The sequence below is a fragment of the Prionailurus bengalensis genome, chromosome B1 (genome assembly GCF_016509475.1).
Source record: "Prionailurus bengalensis isolate Pbe53 chromosome B1, Fcat_Pben_1.1_paternal_pri, whole genome shotgun sequence".
Taxonomy (NCBI): Eukaryota; Metazoa; Chordata; class Mammalia; order Carnivora; family Felidae; genus Prionailurus; species Prionailurus bengalensis.
Window position 1 is genome coordinate 199,264,778 of NC_057344.1, and position 26,310 is coordinate 199,291,087.

Below are 26,310 nucleotides of genomic sequence, written 5' to 3' on the forward strand. Positions count from 1 at the left end.
TCACGTCATGGTCTTGTGGTTCATGAGATCGAGCGCCACGTCAGGCTCTGCGCTGAGGCTGGAGCCTGCTTGGGACTCTCTTAGTCTCCCTCTCTCAGGCATGAATGAATGAATGAATGAATGAATGAATGGCTTGCTCTGGCTGCTGAGCTGAGAACCAACCGCAGACGCGCGAAGGCAGAAGCAAGGAAAGCAGTTAGGAGGCCACCGTAACAACTCAAGCAAGTGACAGTGTGTCCTAGGCTGAGATGCAGCATAGAATGGAGCAGTGGTCACCTATGTTGAAAGTGAGGAGATCCAGTTCACCAGGAGCTCAGAAAGTCGGAGCTGGGATTCAATCCAGGGAGTGAGCCCACAGGCTGCCGGAAGCTGAAGCCAAGCCATTCCCTGAGGGCTAAAAGAGCAGCAGGCAGACTCCGGCTGATGCAGCTTCAAGTAGGGTGGACCCACCGTTCTCAGGCAGTTCTGGCCCGGGGCTGCCGCTGCTAAGATGGGGATTTTGTGTGAATTAGGAGGCACCCTCCAGAGTAAAATGTACACTTTGACCTCAGCTGCATGGCACCCTGCACCCCCACCCCCGCTCCAGCAGTGCCCTTTGCCTGGAACCCTGCAACAAACACATCCCAACGGTCACTTTCTGGGAGTGCTGGGAAAGGCAAGCCACCATGAACATGCGGGGTTTGATGCTCCTGTCATTGAACAGGATGCTTGATCAGATCGGTCCAATTCTGTACCCCTTAGGACCAGCATAAAAGGTACAAAAAAAAGAAAACAAAAGACAAAAAACAGAACAACAACAAACGACAACCATCAAAAATCCCTTGCATTTCATGTAGAGGATAAATGTCAAAAAACACCTAAGAACCCTCTATTGAAAAATAATACCTAATGGGGAAGGGGTGAGGAGGCAATGTTGCCTTGTCAGATTTGGGTTTTTTTTAACATAAAGCCACTGTAACTGAAACATACTAGAAATTCACAAATAGGAAACTTAAGGTGCGGCAAAGGTGCCATGACAAGTCAGTGGAGAAAGGGAGGTTTATTTAAACACAGATTGTTCCATCCAAAGCTGCCTGTCAAACAGGGAGGAAAAGGTAGATACATAAAAAATAATACATATGTACATAAAGAAATAATTCCATGAAAATTAAATCTTTAAAAAGCATTGAATAACTACTTAGAAGAAAATCTATGACAATATGTGTATGTTCTTGGCATTTGTGACAGTGGTGTGTGTGTTTGGGGGATGTCTTAAGCAAGCCGGGACAATCCAAAACAACAACAACAACAACAACAACAACAACAAAAGGAAATGAAACATTTGACTATGTAAATATTTAAACCATGACAAGAAAAGACAATAAGCAACATCAGAAAGCACAGATTACGAAAAATCTTTGAAGCACATATGTCAGATAAAAGATTCCTTGACATGGTACTTCAATGAACTCCCGTAAATTGATAATATAAGAACAAATAGTCCGATTGAAAAATAGTCAAAGAATAAAAATAGCCATTTTATAGAAGGGGAAATCCTGATGTTCATGGACAAATGAAAAAAAGAGCTCAACTTCACAATTATTAGGGAAGTAGCAATTAAAGTAACAATGAGTTAACATGTTTTTCACCCAACAGGTGGCAAAAAGTTGAGAAGAATGTTACACTCAGTCCTAGTAGGGGGGCCAGAAGACAGAAAGCCAAGCTGGAGGTCCTATAAATTGTTAATAACAACGGGCACTGGAATTACTTCAGCACTTACGAAATTAACTTGGCAAACTCTGTTAATATATCTTTCTGCTCCGCAATTCTAATTCTAGAATTCCATCCTATAGGAGTTACTATTCAGTATATTCTAAAAACCAGGTATTGTGTTTTGGTTTGAGAATCAAATCTGTTCAAAATAAAGATCACAATGCAAAGTGCCTTCTGCAGCACCAGCAATAACAGTTTTCATGACTGGCTGTCTATAATTTTCACATTTTTATTTATAAATGACAAAAAAAAAAAAAGATTTTCTAGACAGGTACTTGCAAGCACTTCCCTGCAAATAACACATTCCCAGTGTACGTCGTCTTTATTTCCAATAAATGTAAAGCCAAACTGGATAATATTATAATATTGGACACAATTTTTCCTTTGTGTCATTTTTAATTACTTGAGGAATCTTGATACTGACCGCCATCCTGCTGGGGAGAAATGTTCAGGGGAGTGAATGACATACCAGCTGATTCGGAAGGAGTTCCTCTGACCTTCAGGAACCACGATCTGCACACAGAGCTCTCAAAGCTGTAAAGAAAGAAAAGAAGATACATCACCCTTGACCCTGACATTACAATAAAAACAGTGGAAGCCTCCCACTGATAGTAGGAGATGCACTGGCCTTCACTTTGTATCTGAAGATTTTTGAAGCGATTGGGTTGGAAAGAGAAACGTTACTTCTATTTCCTCCGCAGGCTTCTCCCTCGGCGTTGTTGCTTCTGCTGATTTAAACTGGCAGAGCATCCAACACCTACTGTTCCGTTGCCATACCATGTTGGCTCATGCTTGGCCCATTCCCATCCTTTCCTGTCCCAAACCATGGATTGGTTCACAGAAGCTTTTTCTGTGGCAGTTACTCCAAAATAGCAGTTTACTTCCCTTTTGAAATTCAGCCGGGGGCGAAGCAACAGATGGCAGGTATGGTGGTTCTGTGATACTCGGGGACCCACCTTCATTCTTCTACCTCGTTACTTACTCCTCAGTAAGTTATATTCGCTACATGATTCACAGGGGCTGTGCCAGCTCCAGCATTGTTTCTTCATCCTTTTATTCAGACCAGCAGAATGAAGAAGGGACAAAGAATTGCATGCCCTTTCTTTAAGAACCTTTCTGGGGGCGCCTGGGTGGCTCAGTCAGTTAAGCATCCGACTCTTGATTTCGGTTCAGGTCATGATTGCACGGTTTGTGAGTTTGAGCCCCGCATCAGGCTCTGTGCTGGCAGGATGGAGCCTGCTTGGAATTCCCTCTCTCTCTCTCTCTCTCTCTCTCTGCCGCTCTCCTGCGCACACTCTGTCTCGCTCAAAGATAAATAAATAAATATTTTTTTTAAAAAAAAGAACACTTCTGGATGTTACGCATATTCTAGCTCTATTTACTTTTCCCATTGACTAGAGCCCAGTGACATGATCACACCTAGCTACAAGCAAGACATGAAACTTGAGTCTTTCCTTCTGAGAGCTTCTCACTGGACATTTAAGAGTACTCTATTAAGCCGAACTCTCCTTTTTGCCTGGGCAATTGGCAAAGCATCGGTTGGTGGCTGCTGTTGTCAGCCTGGGCTTCTGAACTAAAGACGTCAAGGAGCCAAGTTCTTGGCAATCCATGGTGGACATAAAGTGTAAAGTGAAAAATAAACCGACAGCTTTTTAAGCCAACGAGATTTGGGGGTTGTATATTGCTTCGGCGTAACCTAGCCCATCCCCACTGATGCAGTAGCTAAATCACCCAGAGCTCTCCATCTGAGAATCTCCCTGCCTCTTCCACAAAGTCTGTTCATCTCATTTTCAGATACTATTATTATCCTCATCATTTCCCAGATGAGAACATTTAGACATGAAAGCGTACACAAAGAGTTAAGTGCCAATATGCGCAGCTGGGGATTCCAAGTCTGCTTTCCTGCTGTGGTGACTCAAACCAAGATAGAAAGTCAACTGGCATGGGTGTCTATTGAGGGCCAGGCCCTCTCCTCCAGCGCTGGGAATATAAATGCGAACAAGACAGCCAATAACTTCTTTTGTCCTGTGGGAGAATGAGAAGACCCAAGTATGATTTCAGTTTGTTACAAAGAACAAAACACAGGAATGCGCTAGAGCGAGGGGAGGTGATGACTATGGGAGATTAAAGGGTTAGAAAGGCCCCTAAGAAGGTGGTTTTTGAATTGAGAGGAGAAAGATGAGCGATGTCCCCGACAGAGGGAACATGTGCAAGGGTCCTGGGACAAGAGAAACCCGGTGCCTCAGCGCTGCAGAGGTCGCCAGTGTGGCAGAACACAGGAGTGAGGAGGGGCGAGGAAGAGGCGCTGCGGGAGGTCAAGTCAGACAGCACTGGAGGGTCCTGCGAGGACCCTTCTGCTGGGGAGTGGCTCCGTCCCACTTGATTTGTGGAAGGGGCACTCTGGCTGCCTCAGCCTGGATGAGAGTGCAAGCAGGGAGGTGAGACAGAAGGCTATCCCAGCAGCCTAGAACTGTCTGCGGTGAAGGACCAGGTCTTCCCCCGCGCCCCGCCCCCATCCTTCCGGAACACCCAGGCGTCCACTGCAAGCGGCCAGAACGCAGCCCGAGCCATGAGCGACTTGAATTAGAGTACACCCCACCCACATTCCCCTACCTTGTTCCAAGGATCCCCAGCTGGGATGCCGAAGCTGTGTCCAATTGCTATGAACGTTGCTAGCGCTCCTCTCCCTTTTTGTCCTCCCTTTTGTACCTCCCTGGGGAACTTTTTGGGGGACGTGCTGTCCCCATCAGGCTTCGGCTACCCCTGGTCTAGGCAAGGGACGCTGAGCAGTCCTGCGAGCCGGGCCTGTCCCAGACTGGTGCGTCAGTGATGAACAAAAGAGCCATGTCATGAACACATGCCCTGGTGGGACTCACAGCCCAGAGGCGGCGGCTCCCATTTACTTGCAAGTGTAAGAAAATGCGAAGAGTGGGAGGCTGTCAATCATCAGGGACTCCTTCGGCCCCACCCTCGGGATCCCCAGGCAGGCATCTGGCCTCTGGGTAAATGGCAACTTTGCAAACGCCGGTCGCGAGAGCGCACGCCACTAGGCTCGGAGTCCCCCGTTATCTCGCCAGCTCGGCGAGTCCAGGCCCCGCCCCTCCCCCAAAGGAGCGGGATCGCCCCCCCCACCCCCACCCCCGGGCTGGGACGCCCAGGTTACCAGGCCAACCGCCGGGTGAGCACAGAGCCGCCTGCGCCAGGTAGAGTTCTACAGGCGCCGGACCCCCAGGGCCGGCCGCGCAGCGACGCCACCGGCCCCCGGCGGTACTACAGCTCCGGCCCTCGCTGGCTGGGCCGGGGCGGCGTCGAGGCTGCCTCGAGGGGCTCTACCGGCCGCGCATGCCCGGTGCGCGGCTCGCGGCTCGCGGCTCCCGGCTCCCCGACCGCGCGCTCCTGCGAGGGGGGGCTCCCGTGGCGGGAGAGTGCGGCCCGTGGCGCCTGAAAAGCACGCAGCGCCGCCAGGGGGCACTAGGTGGCTGGAACCTGAGCCTGGCGTCGGGTGCTCCCCCGCCCCCTTTTGAGTTGATACAACACTTCTCAGAGACGCTAGTAACTTGCCCAAGGTCACACAGCCCTTGCAGAAAATTAATGGGATTGGGATTCGGACTCCGCAGTCTCCACTCCCTGTGCCCCAGGTATGGGAGGAGCACCGAATTTGAGTATCTTAGCAGTCCTGTAAGACCTTGGAGACTGAGCAGAGGTCTTTCTCCCGCTTTCACAAGAGAGCATACAAAGGCTCCAAGAAGTCACTAGATCTCTCTGAAATATGTTAAACAACAGAAAAGCCACTTCCTTGGGGCTCCTGTTTATGCAGAGTCATGAAATGCCTGAGAGATTTTCATGTCTTTGCCTGCCACCCCCCCTTCCCACCCCCCCACCCCCCGCCTCCCGCAACTAGACCTGAGTTCCAAAACTGGTTGTTAGAGACCTGGCCTTTTTCTGAGGCACACAGGTCGAGTACCTTCCTCTGAGCCACAGGGTCCTCAATGGCAGAATCCTGGTAAATGACTTCCTAAGATCACAGTTTGTAAGTGCCCAGGACGATCTAGATGGGCACTGTTCTTCCTTCTCTCCTTCAAACATGCACAACTCTGCCCCTCGCAGGGTCTACCACCACCCCCCACCCTGACAAAACGAATGCTCCCCAGAGGAGCCTGATCGAAGTAAATGTTGGTTGAATGGTAAGTAAATGAATGAGCATCCGCCCCCAACCCTTACACTCAATGATTGGTTTTGTTTACCTGTCTTGCCTCCTCCTGTATGTTAGGTAATCATATCTGGGAGCTTGAATTCGTTTCTTAGGGCTGCGGTAACCAACAGAAATTCATTGTCTCAGTTCTGGGAGCTAGAAGTGTAAAATCAAGGTGTCCTCGGGGCCCTATTCCCTCGGAATGCTATAGGGAAAGCTCCTTTCTTGCCTTTTCCGGTTTCTGACAGCTCCAGGTATTCCTTGCCTTATGGGAACAGAACTCCCATGTGGCTTTGTCTTCACATGGCCCTTTCTCCCCATGCTTCTCTGTGTCTCCACAGGGCATTCGCCTCTCTGAATTTCTTCTTTTTTAAGGACACCAATCATATTAGATAAGGGCCCACCTAATGACTTCATTTTAACTATGTCTGCAAAGACCCTGTTTCCAAATAAGGTCACATCCACTGGGGTGAACTTGCATTTCCATTCACTGGGGATTAGGGCTTTAACAACTCTTTTTGCGGAGACGTGATTCAGCCTGTAACAGAGGTGATCTATGGAACACTGAAAAAGGACTAGGCAAACTAAACAGGAAGGGGGAGAACGTCCCTGGTTGAACGGCCAGCAGTAACATTTCCAGATGAACTCTCCCTGCTTTAAAGAGGGGACAGTATGTCAACTTTAAGGGGGTCTATGGGAGTGGTCTCTATTCCAGCTGGGCCCTTTTCCAGGCTGTAAATACCCCCATTTCCAGACCGTCCACACAGCATTTTATGTGACTGAATGTGGGCTTCTGAGAAATGTAAATCTGTCAGGGACTATGCTAAGCCTTGACCTGCTTTCTCTTGTTTAATGTTGACAACTGCCCTGTGAGCTAGGTCCTATTGTTCCCTGAATTTTACATGAGAAGCTGAGTTTCACACAGGTTAGGGAGCAGACTCACAGCTGCTTCTTGCCTGAGCTGGGATTTATAACCAGCTCTAACTCCAGAAACCTTTCCAGGAAAGCCAGTGGTACTGTCCATCGACTCCGGGTGACTCCAGAGGCTAGAACTGCAATGCAGGAGTGGAAGTTAAAAGGGGAGGTGACAATTCGGCTACATTTTAGGGAAAATCCTCTAATGTCTAGCCTTCTGTTTCTCCAACACCTAGAATTAACGGGTTTTTCCGGCATTCAGCGCCTTTGGCCACCAGCGATGTCTAGGCAGTGGCCAAGCTAGATTTTCGGTGCCCTTCCCAAGGCCATCCCACTCTGGAGGGAGCTGGAACTCTCTGCCCTATGGATATGAACTCTTTGTACATAAATGCGTTTTTGTGAGGAAAGGCCCGCTAGCTTTTCTGAGCCACAGAAGATAGAGAACCAGGAAGCTCCCTTATCAGGAACGAAGGTCCGGCATTGCAGCAAAGAGCAGCGGGGGAAGAACCTGCCGTCGGTGATCCCTCTCTGGGTCGGCATGCTCTCTGCTCAGCTCTTGTTATTTCAGTTGGGGGGGGGGGGGCATTTTTGCCTAGCTGCCGGTCCTGTGGCTGACACGGGTCTTCCCGAACTCCACTTCGTGTGGAAGAATCGCCCAGGCCCTGCATCTTCGCCCTGCTTCTGGGCAACGTCCATGCACCCTGACCTCTGGCCTCCCAACAGGAAGGTGTTGGAATCCCGCCTTGCTCCTTCCGGAGCTTTGAAATAAACTGTTGACGGTTATTCCTGGAGAAATTGCTGCTCCCTGCCACAGTCTGCCCTTCCTAGGAAGCAGTTTTATTTTGTAGGAAGCAACGTCTGAGTCACTTTTTATTGGGACTTGGCCCCCTTCTTTCCTCAGAGACGGATCTATTTTAGGCACACTTTCTTTCCGAAAGGTCAAAAGTGCGCGTGTGTCGGGGGTGGAAGGAGGTTCCCAGCAAATGGTATCGGAGTCCAAGCAGCAGGACAAAACGCGCATGAAATGAGCTCACACCGTCTCCAGACTTTCCCGCAATCGTTGCCTCGTCTGGCCCCGACAACCATGTACGTGATAGAGGAGACTCTGGGCTTCAGGTATGACCTCTTCCACCTTTAGAAATGGAAACTGCGAGCCTCAGAGAGGTCAGGGGATCAGGGGATCTCTTCGCCCAAGGTCCCGAAGGCAGGATGGAAAGGAGTCGGGATTCGAACCCAACTCAAGGCCAGGTCATTCACGGCTGCTTTTTCACAAGAGGAGGAATTTGGAGGCTGAAGAGCTGGGCTCCTTGTCTCTGTCGCCTTCACTCGCTCGCTGCTGGACTTCAAGCTCCACGAGGGCGGGGAGCTACCGCGCCCTGGGCTTGGACCCAGCGGGCGCTCACGAACGGTCCGCCGGGCCGCTGATGGAAGTAGATCGGTTCTCCTTCTGCAGTGAGGCTCCTGAGCCTGCGGGCACTGCATGCAGGCTGAGCACGACCGCTGCATGCAGTGGGTGTGGACGCGCTGGGTCGAGCCCTGAGCCCAACACCCCGGCACGGCTCCGTCTCGGGCGCCCCGCGGCACGGAGACCCGGCGCGGACCGGCGCAGCCTTAGGGACCTCGGACACCAGCCGCGCCGCAGCCGAGCCTCCGCGCCGCACTGCGCACGCGCGGCGCCGGCCCGGCTCCGCCCCCCCCTCCCGAGTAGGGACCTACAGCGGGCGCGGCGGCGGCGGCGGCGGCGGCGGCCTGCGGCCGGCGGTGCAGACACCCCTTCCCGGGAGCCGGGACCCGCCGGCCGGGTGAGTGACCGAGCCGGAGGGCGAGGGCCCCGGGTTCGCGCGCGGGGCAGGCGGGCCGGGACGCGGAGAGGGCCGCGGGCGCTGCGCGGGGCGGGGGCCTGACGAGGCCGCGCCGGGGCGGGACGGGGCGGGCAGCCGGGGCCGGGTCGTGCGGGCCGCAGCCCCGCGTGCCGAGCGGCCGGCCGGTGGCGCGGCGCGGAGTCCCCGGGGCGGGACGGGGGCGGGACGGAGGGGGGGGGGCGGCTCGGGGGCCCGGGGCCGCCCAGACCCCGGGGCCGGGGCGGCGGCGGGGTGCGGGCCCTTTGTGCCGCCGCGACCCCGCAGGCTCGCCTCCCCCCCCCCCCCTCCCCGCGCGCCGGTCGCGATCCGCGGCGGCGGCGTGCGGGCTGCGGTGCCGCGGGTGTGTAGTCGCCGCGCCGGCCTCCTCCGCCCGCCCCCAGCGTTTTAAATGATGCATCGCCTGCGAGGATTTCTACCGGTCGGCTGGGAGCAGGAAGTGTCGTCAGGAGGCCATTTTTAAAGCCTCCTGCGGGCCTCGGAGGTAAGCGTTGACGTGGTGTGACTCCCGGTGGTTAGCGGAGACCCCGCGGCCCCGCCACGGGCCGGCCCCGGGAGACCACGCCGTAAGCCCCTGCTCCCGCGCCCTCTCCCCTCCCCCTTCCTAGCACCACGCTGTTAGATGTGGACTCGCCTCGGATAACGTGTACCATCGGTGTGAGTGTGCCAACAATAAACTTGAAAACTGGACTGGCATTGTCTTTCCTTGGGAGTTTCGCGGCGTGTGTCCAGGGACGGACTTGTCCGTGGAGGACCTTTGCATCGTTTGCCGGAGTAGGGGGCTGGGGGGGGGGGTTCGGGGGAGGGGAGATGGTGAAGGTTTGACTCGTTCAGATGCTGATGGGAGCCTTTGTGGGACCTCCCCGGCCCAGCTGCCCTTTTTCTCTTGTTGCCTTGGCTTGTTGGGCAGTTTCAGGCCGGTTGCAAAAGAATGAATATTTCTTCCCCGGGAAGGGAAAGCCAAAGGAGACAATGAAGGAGAACACTTCAGTCCGTCTATGTAAACGTACCCCGTTACGACAACCCCGACTTTTAAAAGTGCGATGACGAACAATATATCAGCCTAACATTAATGAAAAAGTGAAATAGCACTTTGTCCTGTTTCAGAAAGCCTACCCGGCTAACCTGTAATGTTGTGTTAGAACCTTTAAAGATTCTCTCTCTCAAGTTTAGATTGGAAGTCACCAAGATTAAGTAAGACCAGACACGGGTCCCCAGAAGCTTTGCAGCACTTTCCTAGAGGAAGGGAGAGAGAATAGGAATGTGGCTCTTGAGTTTTCTCCGAGTCACATATACGAAGTTCAGCCCAGCCTGTGTGATGTGTGTATACAGCAGGAGATTCTGGCCAAGGGTTCTAGAAGCCCAGCAAATGGAGGCTAGAAACCAATACCGTATAGTCTCTTCAGAAGGCAAGTAGAACGTTTGGCTGTTTTAATTGTCTGATATCCATGTTCCTTTCACCTGGGATGAATTTTTTTTAATGATTTTTTTTATCCAGGATGTAATATAGCCTTGAAAAAGAACACTTTTGTGTGTACCCAGTTTTGTTCTGCTGATAACGTTCATTACAAATGCATTTTGAAAACAGCACACAAAGGAGGGCAGTATTTTATTGAGCTTCCCCCTTGATGTTTACGTCAAACTAGTGTGGACTATTAAAAATTCATTAATACCAATTTTAAAAAACACCTCCATCTCCCATAGTGTATTTGCTTTAAGTAAGGGGATCTGGGCCAGTTTTCAGGCAAGAGGAAGAACAGAGAACATTTTTATGATCATTGCCATGAAGGCTGACCTTTCTTTCATTCATTCCCTCGTTTATTCGTTCCTTCAATACGTATGGCATGTCTCCTTTGCCAAGCCCTCTGCTGTTGGCTGTGACAAACAAGGTCCTCACAGTACGGCTTCCCAGTCTCCGTTGTTCTCAAGCGGCCTGGGGTAGACTTCATTTTCTTTGTTCACATATGCAGCCCAGCCAATTGCAGTTTCCAGATTCCATCCTGGGACTGAAGGGACCCAGACTCTAATCAGATGTTCTCATCATGGAGTGGGGTGGTGAGGCAGCAGAATCACTTGGCAAGAATTATAAAGTGCCTGCCTCAGATCATCTCAGGGAAAAGGCCGTCTGATTCATTCGGTCACCTCATTCCTAGGAAACCTTTTTTTTTCTTTTTTTTTTCCTTTTTATTTTAAGCTCCTGTATTACTTTGCCACACATCCCTGCTTGAGAAGCATTTTCGGGGTTCCTTCTTATTTTCTAGGAGAAAATTCTCAGAGAAACCAAGGCTGCACAAGACCCAGGACTTACATCCAAGTGCCCGGCTTCCGCAGGGCATTTTGTGCAGTGTCTTGGAGCCTCAGGGGGTTCTGAGTGCGGAAACCTGTGCCAAGGCCCGAAGCGAGGCCGGATGGGGCCGGGGCGCCGGAGAAGACAAGGCCCGAAAGAAGGAAGAGCCCTGGAACTTGCCATGCTTTTGACTCCTCTGCAGCTCAGCGGCCCCAGGCAGGAAGTAAGAACACTACCCAAGTGGCAGCAGCTGCTGTCTGTGAGTTCAGTTCCCAGCCCCACAGAGCCCGCTAGCAGAAAAGCAAAGAATTTAGATTAGACACCGGCTGACCAACTCCACGACCTTGGAAAAGACACACGGCTTCTCCAGATCTGTTATCTTAGAAGAAGCAAATGATGGAAGGTGTACTTTGAGGAATGTGAGGTGACATATGCGTGTGCCTCTGCAGGCACCCAGCACCCCTTCCACCTGACGTGGGTCAAGATGCACCAGGATCGCCAAACACAGCCAGCCGCTGACAAATCCGCATTTACCACTTCGCTGAGGCCACCCATTTAACGACTGCTCTGCAGCTCCCCTGACACCCCTTCAGGACCTCACCTGTGTCAGCTGTGGGGGTGAAACAGTCCTGGTTTATGTTCTTTGTGCCCGCATCCTGCCAGGAACGTTGACGTGTAAGAACCTGTAAAGCGGTTATTGTCGTTACACGCTTAACAGCGAGTATCAGTGATGACATTTCCAAGGTCATATGGCTCAGCAAGGGTTGCAACCCAGTCTGCTTGCCCCAGCCACCCACTCCCGTCCAAGGCAGTGTCCTTGCCCCCTCTCCGGCACCCTTGGCTAAGACGGGTGTATAAAAGATTGCACGAGGACGGTCAGAAGATTCTTGCCATTCCCACACACTCTTCTGCGCCTGTAATGGCAGGTGGTGGTTCTTAACCTTGGCTGTACATTTGATTCACCTAGGAAGCTTTTAAAACTCTCAGAGCCTCGCACACTCACAATGGGGCCCAGGCATTATTTTTTTAAAGCTCTCCAAGTGATCCTGGTGTGCAGTAGAGTGACCATCCCAGGGACTGCCTTCAAAAATAAGTTTAACATCCCGGCCATATGATGACAAATTCGTCACCCTAATGCAGCCAAGGTTAATAATCACTGGTGTAGTGATAGGTCTGTGTTTGATTATACTTTTTATTAAACCCTGAATCCATTTCATCCACAAAATTCGGTTGTTAAGGCAAAAAAAGGGGAGGAGGGGCTCAAAAATATATGTGTCCTTAATTTTATCACCTTTAGAGACCTCAGGTCCCTTGGTGTGTTTAGTCCCACACAGTTGTGTAATGTTACTTGTAATACTACTTTGTTTTTCCCTTGTATTTTTTTAATGCTAACAAGAGCATAATTTCCCCTTAACATTCTTCTTTCCACATAGAGAGCTATAAGTTTTATACTTCAAAAACTCTCTCACTGGTCATATATATGTGTGTATGTATATATATATATATACACACACACACATATATATATATATATATATCTTCTTAAAGGTCTTCTCTTAAACTGTTAAGGAGAACCTCTATCGTAACTTTGTTTTCTGATGTAGTTCGTCTCAGTTGAAGAGCTCAATCCCCAAATAACTCCTTTGTAAATGGGGTTGGGGAGAAGATCCTGGCCTCCAGCCCCCCCTGGGAACCTCCTGCTGCCAGAGACCTTTATCTCATCAGGCTGATTTGTTAAACTAAGACTTGCTGCTTCTCAGGAGTTTACAGACTCTTCTATTTTCAAAGGAATCTTACAAAAGTATGTTGACTTATTTCTTAACGGTACATGTACTCTTTGCGGAGCATAAAATTACCTGCTGTCTGCATATACCTCTTCCCCACATCAGCATGTAAATGAGGCATTATTATTCCCACTTTACAAGTGAAAAAACACTCAGGCTCCAGAGGGGTTAACAAATCCAGAATCACCCAGCTGTTAAGTCAAAAACCTAGGTTTTGAACCTCGTTCTAGATATCACAAGGCCATTGTCCTTTCTACTGTATTATACTTTTCACCTGGAAAGCAGAGGGGTCAGAACAGGGGCTTCCTTGTCCAACCTTCTTGCCCCATTCTGCCACCCAGGTGCTACGTTAGCCTTCAGAAGGAAATCCAGACTCCCAAAGGTTGTATTTTTGCCAGCAACATTTGGAAGTTTTTTGTTGTTGTTGTTGTTGTTGTTGTCATTCAGGGGCCATCAATTTGCAATTCAGTCATTTTGAAGTGCCAAGTAGTGTGGCAAAAAGAAAATAATACTTGGTTGGTGTTTTTCCTTCTTTAGAACTATTTACCCATTCAGTTCAGTTCTGATTCTTTGTCACGGTCTGAAGAAGTACTTGCTGAGTGAGGTCACAGTTTCTTCCTAAACCCTGTTTTACCTGGGCAGTATTAGCTGTTTACATGCCTAATGTTGCTTTTTTTTTTCCCCCCTTTCTTTCTGATCAGGTGTTACTTGTCTACATGCTCCTGGGCCCTTTGAGGTAGAATGCTTTAAAATTTTGCTTGCTGGGAAACAAAATTTGTTAGACCGGTCTTTGTTATGACTAAAGAAAGTAGGCCAGAGGGACAAGAAATTTTTGAGCACATGTGCTACGGGCAAGTGCTTTGCGTATGTTAATCGTGTTTCCCTCTCCTGATCACCCTTTAAGTCCGAAGATAGTAAAACCTGTTTTCTTGCCTGACCGTGAACAGAGAGCAATCACTTGCCTCAGGGCCCAGCCAGGAGGGACAGAACCAGAGTCTGAACTGCAGACTGTCCATCTCCATTCCCGTTGATCTTGGCAGGTACAGCAGCCGCATGCCTGCCCTTGCAGTGGACGTGGCAGAAGCCTCAGTGGGAGGATTTCTGGAGAGAGCTCCCTAAATCTGCCTCTCCGTCCAAACATGAGGCAGGCCGGCAGCTAATCCTGAGTTTGGCGGGCACCTCTCACGAGCAGAAGCGTCCGTGATGACCCGTGTCGCACACACGTGATGTGAGTGGGTAGCCTGTCTTTACATGAACATCTGGCCTGTAAACGTGCATTCGCTGCAGGGCTGTTTCGGGAGTTAACTGGGCTCAGAGAGGAATAAAAACGGGTAGTCTGGTAAGTAGCTTATACGTACACCTGAGCTGTAGTGAGGACTCTGTGTGTAGTTCAAGCATCCTCTCATGCCAGCCACTTTGCCACTAAGGCTGGGTGATGGTCTTGCCCCAGAGGTGAATTGTGTTTTCAGCTACACAACCCAGTAACTGTAATTAAAGTCATGCAATGAGATTCAGCGAATATTCTGGAAACAGCAGTCGTAAGGCAGTGCAGAAAGAGGAAGATATATATTAGCCCCTTTGACTATGAGATTGGCATGGTTTCTTCTATTTTCCTCATTTTAAAAGGGAGAAATCAGCAGTTACGATGTGTGGTGACTTAACCTCGGCACCGTATGTCATATTATTTCGTGTAATCCTTGTGACCAGCAGTGAAATAGGTACTGTTTACTGTATAACAGAGGATTCAGATTACCCCAGGCCACACACCTACAAAGGGATGGCACTGGGATTTAAGTCCCTGTACGGTGATTCCAGAATCTGTAGCTTTAAGTAGCGTTACTATTTCTTTCTCTTCTAATTCTGTTGAGCGTTTGGTGTTTCTAGTATTTGGAAGTCAGATGCTGCCATTTTAAGGAGAACTCGGACAACCTTTATGGTTTTTATAGGCCTCCGCGTCACTGAGCTGGTGTCTTGACAAACTCAGTCTTTGTCTCTGTGTATCCCCGTGATAAATCTGTAAGAAACCAGGACAAGTGAGCTCAATGTCAGAAGGGAAGGCCACCAGCAGCGAATGCCGCCCTGAGGCCTTTCTGCAGGAAGAGGCAAGACTGAGTCTCGAGGAAACACGTTTGTGACACACTGTGCCTCTTCTCTATGCTGTGCGCCCATCGCCTTTGGCTGATGCTGCAGATAATTATGCATTAAAAAGCTCACTTAATGCTGTTAAAAAAGTTTTTGAGAACCCTCCTAAGTTATTAAAAAGAAAAATAAGTATGTTTCTTGTCCTAGGAGGTCAAATGCAGAGGTTTTGTAATCAAGGCATTATGAGTGTGAAAGGGAGGTCAACACCAAAGCTGATGCTGACTGTTCACCCAGTGTCCTCCCAGGGTCAGGTGCACGCATGGCGTTTTGTCACTCCACGTAAGCCTTGGTCATAAGCCCCTGGGGCAGTGATTTGCTAAGAGGACCCAGCTTCCCAGGTGCTTGTGCCTTGTGTGAACCAGACAGAGCGAGCTGCACAAGAGGGAGTGAGCGTGGGAACCTGTCACTCGGGTGTGCCCACGTGCGGTGCCTGCAGCAAAGCCATCTTACTTCTCGGCCTGCCACTCCGTCCATTCACCTCTGTCTCGGGGCGCACGGACATCTTTTACCCCTGTGATTAGCCACACGAGTGTCAAAGGCCAAAGAGACTGTACTTGTTTGGAAGAAGCCTGGCATCACCCGGATAGAGGGAATTGCCAGTGTAGAAACATCACGTAATTTTGAGAAAGGTTTAGAGGCCTGGAAGATCCTTGCAACCGGGACCGGCCTAGACGTTGCACCTCCCGTTAAACCGTATTTGCTAAGCACAGCCTCGCGCTTTCTGTTGGCACTTGCTCCTGCGGATTCTCAATGCCGAATAACTGCCGAGATGGTTTTGTGGAAACACCTCCAAGAGGCCTGCGCTCCGTAGCCACTGCGGCTGGCTTGGTTAATTCCCAGGGACTTTCCTCCATCAGGATGTTCTCTGCTTCTTGCTAAGCATGTGATCCTACGGTCCGGTCTGAGATTCCAAGTCTTCAGTGTCAGGAGGAACGACACGTCTGAGTTTTCAGAGGACTTGGAAAGAAAATGACAAAACTGTACTCATGTAGATGAACGCACGTGAATAAGCTGATGCGAATGGGTGGCTCACCTGAGGTCATTTGAGTAGTGGCAAATAGCAGTGTCACTGGGGTCTCTTTTCACCAAAGCCAGTTTACATCGTTATCAGGCAGCCCTGGGGGAGAAGTAGGGTAAGTGTCCTTCATTCTAGTTGCCCGATGAAAACACAGGCTCAGAAGGCTGAACTGGTGTCTATGAGGTCATAAAAGAAAGGCTATTAGCTGATCCCCAGCTAGGGTGTTTTTTTTATTTGGCTCCTAGTTCTGTATATTCTGAAGAAAGAACGCGCACTTAAAGGTGATTAAGTGTTTTTATATAATAACGCGTCATGTCACGCAGATCGTGGTACTCGCTGTAGGGACATTTGCGCGTCTCCCTCCGCAGCCCAGGCTGCCACCGCCTCTCACCTCAGTCCCCTGCTGCTGTCATTCCACCTTCGCGGACGCTGGCCCATACAGCCGCCAGGGGCTCTGTTGGGATATAAATCAGACTGGGCCACGTCGCTGCTCCAGTCTCCCCTGCTTATTTGGTTCATGTAGAGGAAAAGCCACATCCTTAGGGTACTGCGTGCTAGATCGTTCTTTGACCAGTGCCCACCCCCCCGCCTCTGACCATATTGATCGTTCTGTCCTCTTCCTCCCCTCCTGCTCATTACGTTCCATCCTCAGCCTCCTCGCCATTCCTCTGGTGCTCCAGGCCCTCATCCCACAACACTTGGCTTCCTCTCTGCCTGAAACTCCCTTCTCCCAGACAGCCACAGTGCTCACTCCCTCGCTGCCCCGAGGTCAGTGCTCACATGTCAGCTTAACGGGACGCTTTCCTGACTGCCCACCCCTCCACATGCTAGCCCTCAACTTCATCACGTACTTGGTCCCTCTGGCCTTCGTTTATGGTATATTTTTCTCAGTTACTTACCACCACTTAAGAAATAAATGTATCTCCTGTTTCCCCTCTTATACCCTCATGATACTTGGTTTTGCTGACTACCCTACAGCACTTAGAGCAGTGCCTGGCACCTGACAGATGCTCAGTGAGATGTTGAAGGACTCAGTTTGTGTACACCTAATATTGCCAGTGTACTATTGACTTCTTACCATTTGTGAACACAGATGGAGCATGTGAAAGAGAGCTGAGAATCCAAGCTGACGATTAGCTGTCGTGTAGAAACAAACGGACACCTGAGCCGAAGCCCTGGCTCTCTCCACCACTTGATAACCTGTGTGTTTAAAAACCGAAATTGGGGCACCTGGGTGGCTCAGTTGGTTAAGCGTCCAACTCTTGGTTTCATCTCGGGTCGTGATCCCACCGTCTGTGGGTCCCAGCCCTGTGTCGGGCTCTGCGCTAACAGTGCAGAGCCTGCTTGGGATTCTCTCTCCCTCTCTCCCTCCCTGCCTCTTCTCTACTCTCTCTCTCAAAATAAACATACTTTAAAAAAAAAACTTTTTTCAAAACTGAAATAGCATCCTCCTATACAAGGTTTTATTTAGGCAAATATGAAATTATGCCTGTGAAATTGCTGGGATGCTTTCCACGATACCTAAAAATAATATGTCCACGTATCAAGGGCTGTTCTGAATGACAACTGTGATTTCCTTGCTCCTGGCCTGTTTATGGTTGGTTTAAAGTGATGAGTTTCAGGGGGGCTGAATTTAAAAATGTTTCCAGTTTAGGCTTGTGATTTGCCAGTTCTGTTGGATGACGTTTTACTGTCAACGTGTGTGTAGGAAAGAATGTCAAGATTTAACATAAAATTGCCAAGAATAAGTGTGAAAGAGCTTAACTAAGCCTTAAGTTCATGTATTAATCGTGCTTTGTGATTTCCTTTTTTTCCCTTTAGTGTTGCCCAGAATATCAGAGCATTGGAAGCAACCATTTTTTGGGATCCTACACCTACTGTGGTGGTGGATTAAAAAGGAGGACGCAGTATGCGCCCAAGAAGTAACTGTTTCTCTGCCGATCACAAAGTGAAATGAAGGATGGCCCCTAAGGATTTTATCATGTGAAGTCTCTCTGGATTTCTCTTTTCAGAAATGCAGATAAAGAAGATGAAGGATATCGGACAGCAGTTATATACCACACAGGTGAACGACGCACAGAATTCCTTGACCATGTCACCCAAACAGCCTAATGCTAATAGAGCGACTCGACCAGACAGACAAGAAGCGCAGGCTCTGTTATGTCAAGGCTCAGAGGCGGAGGCTGCCGTGATGACGGTTGCTACGTGTGTAAAGTGCAAAAGTGTCCACAGAATCCCGCTTCGAGATCCGAAGAAGGGTACTGGGCAAAGCCAAAAGGACGACAAGTATGTTTGCTTCACATGCAACCTTGGCATGGCTTCTTCCCATTTTCATTTTGTGAACAGTAATCCCAGTGCAGCTCATGTAGGAAGTAAAGCTGAGACCATCTCAGGTTCCGTCAGTAACAAATTTAAGGTAAGGAACTTTAAGCCCGGCAAATACTACTGTGATAAATGTCGATTTTCCACAAAGGACCCTCTGCAGTACAAAAAGCACACACTTCAACATGAAGAGATTAAATTCATCTGTTCTCACTGCAGCTACATTTCCTACACAAAAGGGGAGTTTCAGAGGCACTTGGTGAAACACACGGGCATATTCCCTTACCAGTGTGAGTACTGCGACTATGGCGCTATCAGAAACGACTACATCGTCAAACACAGGAGGAGAGTGCACGAGAGGGCCGGTGGAAAGCGGCCGCCCAAAACCGTGGCCAAGCTGGAGCCGAAAAGAGCCGGCGCATCCAAACAAAACGCAGAGCTTTTAAAAGCTCCCAGTCCGAGGACTGCGTTTCAAAATCGGTTGTCGGATCAACTCTCAAGGTTCTCCCTCCATACAAATAAGGACAAAATGCACAATATCATGTTGCTGCCTGAATCCAAGGAACACCAGAAAGATGTAGTGTGTGTTCCGAACAAAGTGACCTTGTCGGAGCCAAACGAGGTCAGTCTGTTTGAGAACAAAAGCGTGGAGGTGGAAGTGCTGTCCCCTGCAAAAGAGCCCGTGCAGCCGGGAATGCCCTTAACAGTCGTGGCACCGGCGGAATTAGTTGTCCCTGCAAACTGTCTAGCCCAGTTGATGGATGTGAAGGTTGTCAATGGAACCCAGCAGCTCGTCCTGAAACTGTTTCCTCTGGAAGAAGGTAACCGCCCTGAAGCCAGCGGGGCTGAGGGAGGGAGTTCTGAGCGTGTGACTAGCGAAAAGGGTTCAACCGAACGGGAAAAAATGGCTTCTGCAGGACATACAAAGCCACCGCCGATTGAAGGGAATGTCGGAAAACTCGCAGGCTTTGATAATCTCCATTCTGCGGTTCAGAAACAACTTAAAAATATGAAGTGGGTGAGGTCTTACGACTTTTTCCTGTCAGATTCTCGTGTGCACAACCGTGGGGAATCCCTCCTCAACCCAGATACAGTGGAGGATTTCCAGAAAAAAAGTAGCACGTATCCACATAGACCGGCCCTTCCGTCTCTCTCCTTCAAAGGTCATTCTCCATCAGCTATAGTAAAACACAGTGTTTTACATGGTCTCAGAGCCGCATCAAGCCCGTTTCCACATAAAGCTGCTGTTTCTTTTACTGAGGATAGAAGACATTTACACAGCGACTCACACTCGTTCTTCCCTCTTGCTGCACCACCTGCAGCTGTGCCCTCTGGAGACCAGGGCTTGTTGCCTGTGAGCACAAATCACTTGGAATCTAGAAGTGAGATCAGTGTTCCTGCAAAAATGGCTCCCTCCCACAGGAAGCTGAAGGACAAGCAGACAGAGGAACACAAGGCAGGTTCAAATACAGGCCAGATTGCCTCTCAACGCAAAAGGGAGTATCTACACCTAAGTATACCTGGAGAAGATAGCATCGGGGCTCTGCCGCCTGGGGAGGAACCCCTGGAACGAAAGAATCCAGAAAGGACTAAAGACTCTTTCGATGGCCCGGTCATCTCATCAGTATTTTCTCTGAGCTCTGGGTCCGAAAATGTCCCTGAAGGTGTTAAATGGAATAGTTCCACGTCCAAAATAAAGTCAATTGAACTCCTGCGCAGAAAGATAGCTCAGTTAATTGAATCCTGTGGCAAGCCTTCATCTTTGTCTGCAAATAATGCACATCGCCGTTCTGTAGGGCAGGCCTCGAAGGGAACCTCGAAAGCTGCTCCTGAAGGGATTCACGAAATTAACGTGTCGTTTACTGGCACTGGCTATTCCACAGGCACGCTCCCCAAACCTCAGGATGACAGCGCTATTAATGGACAGCTTACTCATCAGCAAATGTATCCACAGTTTATGGAAGACAGCAATGGGAAAACTGAAAGCAGAGTGACCAGGAAGGCCCATGTTGCTACTCCAGTATTGATCCCCAAAGGGGCTGTGTTGAGGGTTCTTAATTCTTCTGAGGACGCCCACATTATAGAGGCTACGTGCGAAGCACCCGTCAGTATACCTTGCAGTGAGACACAGTTAATAAAACCCATTCCGCTCTGCCCCGTGAGACAGACAGACTCAGACTTACAGTCTTTGACAAGTAAAAGTGGGCCAGTAGATGTGTCCCAAAATCTTGATATACCTCTTCGGCCAAAACCAAGGAAAGAGAGTGCTGCTTGTAGCACCATGCCTAAAAAAACTGGCCCCCTACACAGTCACCAAGGAAGCAGTGAACCAAGTAAGCAAGGGAAACTGCTCCCCAGAAGTCTTCCTATAAGTAAAAATAAAACCAAACAAGTGAACTCATCCAAGAAGAAAACCAAAATGCAGGCTGACCCCAGCCGCTATCTCAAGGATCCTTCCATTTTTCAGGTCACAAGACAACTTCGACTGATAGCAGCTAAACCAGACCAGTTGATTAAATGCCCCCGTCGGAACCAGCCTGTCATTGTGTTAAACCATCCTGACGTTGACTCACCAGAAGTGACCAATGTGATGAAGGTAATAAACAAGTACAAAGGCAACGTCCTCAAAGTCGTCTTATCAGAGAGGACTAGGTGTCAGCTAGGCATCAGACGGCATCACGTCCGCCTGACCTACCAGAATGTGGAGGAAGCCAATCAAATAAAAAGGCAAATGATGTTGAAAATGAAACTTAAAAAAGTTCATAAAAACAACTACCAGGTGGTGGATTCCTTGCCTGATGACTCATCCCAGTGTATATTTAAGTGCTGGTTTTGTGGGCGGCTGTATGAAGACCAGGAAGAGTGGATGAGTCATGGCCAACGGCATTTGATAGAAGCTACTAGAGATTGGGATGTTCTTTCCTCCAAAGGCAAATAAGTAAAAAGTGGTCTTTGAAGCAAATTGTTTTTCTTACTTTTAGTTTATTCTAGTTTGTTGTTGTTTTTTTTTTCTCCTCCCTGACTCAGTAGGAGAAATAGAGATTGTAGGGATGAGAGGGTCATCAATTCTTCAGAACTCTTGTAGGAATGTTGAGAGCCAGGAGTCTTAACCCGAGATAAGTGACTGGAACTTGGAATGTGTTTGAGGCCCCTGAAATTACGCACAAATCCACGTACAGGCGTGTTCCTGGAGAGACGTGAAACTTGCAGATTTCCACTGGGATCTGAGACTGCTTTGTGTAGCACCCCTTTTACCGAGTAGATACAAATTTGTTGTAATCTATTCAAAAGGGTGAGTTTAGAGTGTTTTACACATGCTACTGAGGGATTAAGCCCAGATGGTGGTGTGCACAGCCATCCCGTCATTAAGTCATGTGCTATTTGGTGCATAACGGAAATTAAACTTTCTACTTTGTTACCTTAAATTCGGTTATAGAAAAATGGCTATTCTTTTAAATTCCTCACCCCCTCTGTAGTACTTGTGTCGTTTACAGCACAGAGCACTGTGCTGCTGTTGGCCATTTTAAAGGATGATTCCAAGGTTTGCCTGAATCTACTACAGTAGACGTTAGGGGAGGAAGGAAACATTTCCAAACCTTTGCTTTCTTTTTCTTTTTAAACATCCTGGTTTGCGACGGTTGAGGAGGGAATGTGCCTTTTTCAAAAAAAAAAAAAAAAAAAAGTCACAGAAAAGATCTAGAATGAAGGCTGCTGTTTGCCCTTAACCACCCTCACAAACATAAGCCGATTTAAAACGTGAATGAACAGGCGTCTTGTGACATAGGTGACACTGGGGAAGACCATGCAAGGTAGGGTGGTGCAGGTAGTTATGACTTTAACGTGACTGTCAGTTTTCATCTGAGAACTCACGGGCGAAGCCTGCACACACTTCCTCCACAGACACTGCCCCCTCCCCAGCTCATATCCTGCTCTCCCTTTGCCAACTTCCTGAACAGACCCTCCTACGGAGTAGGATGCTTCCCTGCTCACCTCCTGTCCCCTTCCTTTTGTGCCTTTGAGGCCCCTTAAGGCTTTCCCTCGTGAAAATGCTAAAAACAAGCAAGAATCAGCAAAAGGGCAGCATCTCACCATCTTTGTTGAGGTTATAGGAAAAGTATGCCTGGTTTTCAACGGTCATGGCGACGTTGTCCCTCTCACCCACCTTTCCGAGGTAGTAATTCTCAAGAACATCTACCGCTGTCTCCACCGACAAAGGCCAGGACCACGGCTGGTCCACACAGCACCTCCGTGTGCGTTAGGAAGAGTTCCTCCCAGATAGATGGCCTGGCAGATGGAGCTCGGACTGGATTTATTCCTCACTTGCCCGCTCAGGCACCAACCATCACACAGAACCCTAAAGGGACGACCACAAGGCAGCCCCACCTCTGTGTTTTTCTTCCTTTTAAGCCTGCTCTTTCCTTAGGGAATTGGTTAGTGCAGTAAATGAAATGGGGGGCCGTTTTGTCTGCAAAAGACTTGAGTGAGATTTCCATTGTGTTGGTTAGTCGGAACTTTACGATTTTTTTTTTTTACATGTGTGAAAGATTATCTTCTGATAGATGTGGGATGGTAATTCTTTGTAGTTCTCAAGTGAAATGTAGATCAACATTTCTTATGTATAATTGAATACATAATCATTAAGTTGACTAATTGGTTAATTTTTATTGAAATTTAAAACTTGGGTTTTTTTTTATATGTGTATATATGCTTGTGTGTACACATATAAATATTTTTTACCATATAAAAACTGCAGTAGCTGATTTTCTGTTTTCCTATTTTATAACACAATTATGTGGGCTGGAGAAACAGAAGACGTTTTATATTCTAGAAATTATTTTGGAAGCACATTTTTATAATGGTGTGGTCTCATTTTTAGCAAATGAAAGCACAAGTGATGAGTCTGATTTATATGAACAAATAGGAGTAGAAACCGCTGAGGATCATTTCATGACAGTATTTCCTCCCCCGTGCGTTTCCAGTTGGTGCTTTCTGGGAAATGGACCCTGTGTACCGCTCACTTTTCCACCCAGAGGAGAGGATTCTGCAGTGTCAGCCATGTGTAGATGTGTACCTGCCAGGAGCTAGAAGGCTCCTAAGATGTTGAGAGAAGAAAAGGCTGTGATTTTTTTTTTTTTCCTCCTTCTATACCTCACTGCTTAGTAGCATCTTTCTTGAGAGGCTAGACCGTGACCTTTCAGGAAAGATGACCATGAATCAGGTCAGAGTGTTAAGTGTCAACATGAAACATTTATACTTCGCAGCACCAACTGTTTTTCAAGTATTACCTAAAACTCAGCTTATGTACTCGTATGGAGCTAAATTTTATGAGTAGACTGTGTAGCTAAGCTTTTGGGGGGATTTCTGGAACTACAGTAGTTTTTAAGGAATTGAGAGGGCTCCTGAAAGTCATAAAAAATGAGAAAGCAAAACATGTCTGTCCTCCCGATATAAAGAACTTTATTTAGCAGATAGCTTGTTAACATGTAGGCAAATGTCATGAAATAAATACTTCTAACAAAATTGGACAAGGTAGGGGTAGAACTGTGCTGAGTATTTATGGACTCCTACCTTGATTTTGAAGGACCTGTACTCATGAAATTTTGTTAATAGTGTTTACCAATAAAATCATTTTAAACACTTCTTAAGGTAGCGTTTCTTAACTTTTGGGGGTCAGAAATGAGATGATCTTATTATAGTTATGACAAAGTGAAAATTTCTCAAAAATGACCTCACAGTCTCGTAGATCATATTTTACCCCAATTTTTATCCCCAGCCCCAAACATTTTGTGACCCTACTATGGGCCAAGTGCTATTTGTTAAACTAAGCTGAACACAGTATATTAACCCTAAAAAGCTCCATCCCGTTTCTTCACGACCTACTAAATAAACCATCCCAGAAAATGAGGATGTGACGTGGCTCGGCCTTTGGAATCGTTTTTGAATGTGTAAATGTCAGTATGAGCAGAAAACAAAATATTGCATAACACGTTTTAAGCATTATTGTAAGTCCTGCGTTAACAGTTCTGTGTCTGCTGCTCTAGTTTTGAAACACATTTGTATATAGATAGAGACGTTGGCGTCACTTTTGTTAAATAAAACAACTGTAAAACGTTCTCTGCCCTTTCATTTCACTGTTCGGCGGGGAGGGCCGTGTATTACATCACCTCGTGTGATCTGTTTCTGAAACACGGAAAGGCATCATCCTATACGGCTCAGGTGCCTTGAGTCCCACCGGGGTGTGTTCCGAATTAGATAACACCATTGGTTCACCCCGCACACCCTGAGATGAACACCCCAGGCTGCTTTTTTGGTTTGCGCTGCCCTAAATTCATGCTGCTTTGGGCAGCAGTAACAGTTTTCATCCCGTGGTCTGTGGCCTCTTCGGAGGTGGTCTGTGGCCACCGAACCTGCCCTGTGTGTCTGGCCTCTGCTGGGAGGGGTTGGGGTGGGGGGAGCTTCCCAGCATTTGCTGAGCCTGCTGGACCACGTGGGCACGGCACTGTTGACACCATCCATAAACACCCTTGCGTCTGATTGCACGCGTACCTGGGCAGAGAAGGGATGAGGCTATTTGGAGGGGAACTTGATTCCTGCATCTCATTCCACGGAGTCAACGAGGGAAAAGAAATGGGACCTGAGACCGTAAAGAGACGTGGGTTGCTTCAATTCAAGAATTTGCCGATTTCACCTGTTAGCGGAGATGAGTCGTCATCCTCCCATCCTACAGATCTGGTCTAATAAGTGGTCACCTTTGGTTAGGGGGAAGTGAAAATCAAATAAGGCAGTGGAAGCTTCTGGGGGGATTTGTATTGGGTGTGGGCTGCCAGGGGTGGCTGCGGTGTGACCAGAGTAGGGGGCTGGGCGGGAGCTGACATCAAGGCCAGAAAGTTAGGGAGTGGCAGTCACCAAGCCACGTTTTATTGGGAAGAGAACTTTAGCTCAAGAAAGATGAATGTGTACGTGAAGGTGAGGGAAATAACGTGCAAGATGGTGGTGTGGCAGGAAGCACCCTGGTGTCTATCAAGCTCTTTTGCTTCGCACACGTAGAGCTCTTTGCTGCCACAGGTTACATCCAGTATGAATTGACTTCTTAAGGCTCTAGCACGTATCAGACACGTCGGTTGCATTGAACTACCGTTCTGAGGAAGGTGGTCTTAGTCTAGAGCAGTGCTGTCCAACAGGAACATAATGTGAGCCAAAACGTAATCTGAACTTTCTAGTAGCCACATTTGGGAGAGAAAAAAGAGCAGGTGAAGTTAAATGTTTTATTTCACCCGATACACCTAAAATACTGAAACATTTCTGGGGCGCCTGGGTGGCTCAGTCGGTGAGGCATCCTACTTCAGCTCGGGTCACGATCTCTCACGGCTCAGGAGTTCGAGCCCCACATCGGGCTCTGTGCTGACAGCTCAGAGCCTGGAGCCTGCTTCCGATTCCGCGTCTCCCTCTCCCTGCCCCTCCCCTGCTTGTTCTCTGTCTCTGTCTCTCAAAAATAAATAAATGTTAAAAAACTTTTTTTTAATACGGAAACATTTTCAATAAAATTTATTGAGATATTTTGTGTGTATAAACACACGCACGCATATACGAAGCGTGTGTTTATATACACTTTTGAAAACAAAGTCTTTAGAAACCTGGTACATATTTTAAACTTACAGAAGGTTGAATGTTAATGCTACCTTTTCATTCATAAGGGGATGTAGTCTTACCAAAACATTGAAGCTGTGTTTAGTGACAAGATTTTAACCGTTTCAGTGTTGCCATTTAAATTAGAAATCCAGTGCTTCAGTCCCACTGGCCACGTTTCAAATGTCCATCACTCATATGTGGCTAGTGGTTACCACACCGAACAGCCCGTGACAAGGTAGAACATGATGTGTTGTAAATATTAGCTTACTTGTCTGAGCTCCTTGATGAGAAGAACGGGATTTCGTTTATCTACGGAGCTCTAAAACTAGGGTAGACCAGGCTGGGCTGTGCTAACTCACATTTAGGAAACACCAGTTCTGTACCAGATTCTGCGTTAATGGCAGATCTAT

The 26,310-nt window shown here is 48.4% G+C and overlaps 1 protein-coding gene and 1 long non-coding RNA gene across 3 annotated transcripts; one reads left to right on the forward strand and one right to left on the reverse strand.

The window, feature by feature from the left end:
* Window positions 1-1,024: 1,024 nt before the first annotated feature.
* LOC122479037 lies at window positions 1,025-4,826 on the reverse strand. Its single transcript, XR_006296216.1, has 2 exons — window positions 4,366-4,826; window positions 1,025-2,286 (listed from the first exon to the last, which is right to left on the reverse strand). It is a non-coding gene; the product is annotated as an uncharacterized LOC122479037 (long non-coding RNA).
* A 3,716-nt stretch (window positions 4,827-8,542) lies between these two features.
* On the forward strand, window positions 8,543-24,384 carry ZNF518B (zinc finger protein 518B). Of its 2 annotated transcripts, none has more exons than XM_043572964.1 (2): window positions 8,543-8,661; window positions 17,771-24,384. In XM_043572964.1, the coding sequence occupies exon 2, from the start codon at window positions 17,964-17,966 to the stop codon at window positions 21,207-21,209; it is 3,246 nt and encodes a 1,081-aa protein (XP_043428899.1). In that variant the 5' UTR covers window positions 8,543-8,661; window positions 17,771-17,963; the 3' UTR covers window positions 21,210-24,384. The 2 variants fall into 2 exon arrangements, with proteins under 2 accessions (XP_043428899.1, XP_043428900.1); XM_043572965.1 differs by lacking the exon at window positions 8,543-8,661 and adding an exon at window positions 8,955-9,202.
* The last annotated feature ends 1,926 nt before the right edge of the window (window positions 24,385-26,310 follow it).

What these genes read in the sequence shown, in the direction of transcription:
- ZNF518B (XM_043572964.1), top strand. Translation starts at nt 17,964, where the DNA reads ATGCAGATAAAGAAGATGAAGGATATCGGACAGCAGTTATATACCACA.